The following is a 1,021-nucleotide window of genomic DNA, read 5'->3' as shown; positions in this document are numbered from 1 at the left end:
TTCTAACGGCTTCTATTTCAGGAGGAGAGCTGTCAGGCCAAGAGGTCTCCATCCTCACCCCAGGGTGGGCCCAAGAAGAGGTCGGCGTTTGGGGACATCACGAATGTGAGTGCTTCTGTGGGGATAGGGGCTTTGGTGCCCCCTGAGCACCCCATGGGAGTGGGGCTGGGTATCCCCTCCAGCACGCAGGGTGGGGGGTGTCCCATGCCCTGGCAGCAGGAGGAGGAGTCTCCCTGCAAGGCAAAGCTCGCTTACCTCTGTGCACTCCTCTGTATACCCCATCCTGACTCAAACAGGCACACAAGAACCAGGTGGTGGCAGGGAAGAAGGAGGCTGTGAAAGTGGCACCACACAAAGCACAGAGAGCCCACACCTCCCTGGGGGTGGCCAAGAACAATGAGATCAACCTGAAAAAGTGAGTAGCCAGAGGGGATGGGAGCAGGGGCTGGAGGGCTGCTGCAGGGCCGGTACCTGCAAACCTGTCCCTTGGGGAAAAACAAGCAGTGGTGGGGGCTTTCTTTGGGGGATGGAAAACATGAGCCAGATGGGGACAACAGACAGTAGATAAAATGGCCTCAAGCTGTGCTAGGGGAGGTTTAGATTGGATATTAGGAAGAATCCCTTTACTGAAAGGGTTATGAAGCATTGTAACAGACTGCCCATCCCTGGAGGTATTTAAAAGACATGCAGATGTGGCGCTAAAGGAATGTAATTTAGTGGTGGATTTGACTGTGTTAGATTTACGGTTGGACTTCATGATCTTAAAGGTCTTTTCCAACCTTAGTCGTTCTAAGACTCTCTGTGGAGATATTTTAGGGCTGCTTTAGCCCCTTCTTGAAACAGCAGGGGGCTCTGGAGAACAACTTTCAGCCAGGAGATGTGACCTCCTCCCAGCGATGATTTATGTTCTTGTCCTGTCCAGGTCAATGAAGAAAGCTCCCCCAACAGAAGCTCCCACAGAACCTAAGGAGGATCCTGTGCCGGAGGAGCCAGTGCCTGCTCAGGTACCGAAGCCCTCCAA

General features: G+C 53.4%; 1 protein-coding gene across 1 annotated transcript in view; it reads left to right on the top strand.

Annotated features, from left to right (window-relative positions):
• Positions 1-15: 15 nt before the first annotated feature.
• CCNB3 (cyclin B3) overlaps positions 16-1,021 on the top strand; it is a gene marked incomplete at its 5' end in the record, with an annotated part of 3,370 nt that continues 2,364 nt past the window's right edge. Inside the window, 3 exons of the mRNA XM_009878401.1 lie at positions 16-105; positions 297-415; positions 923-1,012. Of these exons, the coding sequence (XP_009876703.1) occupies positions 16-105; positions 297-415; positions 923-1,012 (299 nt within the window). The remainder of the gene's footprint in view (positions 106-296; positions 416-922; positions 1,013-1,021) is intronic.

Source organism: Apaloderma vittatum, unplaced genomic scaffold (assembly GCF_000703405.1).
Source record: "Apaloderma vittatum isolate BGI_N311 unplaced genomic scaffold, ASM70340v1 scaffold7241, whole genome shotgun sequence".
NCBI classification, from domain to species: domain Eukaryota; kingdom Metazoa; phylum Chordata; class Aves; order Trogoniformes; family Trogonidae; genus Apaloderma; species Apaloderma vittatum.
The sequence above is the reverse complement of the archived record's forward strand: the minus strand, read 5'-3'. Positions and strand labels throughout refer to the sequence as shown.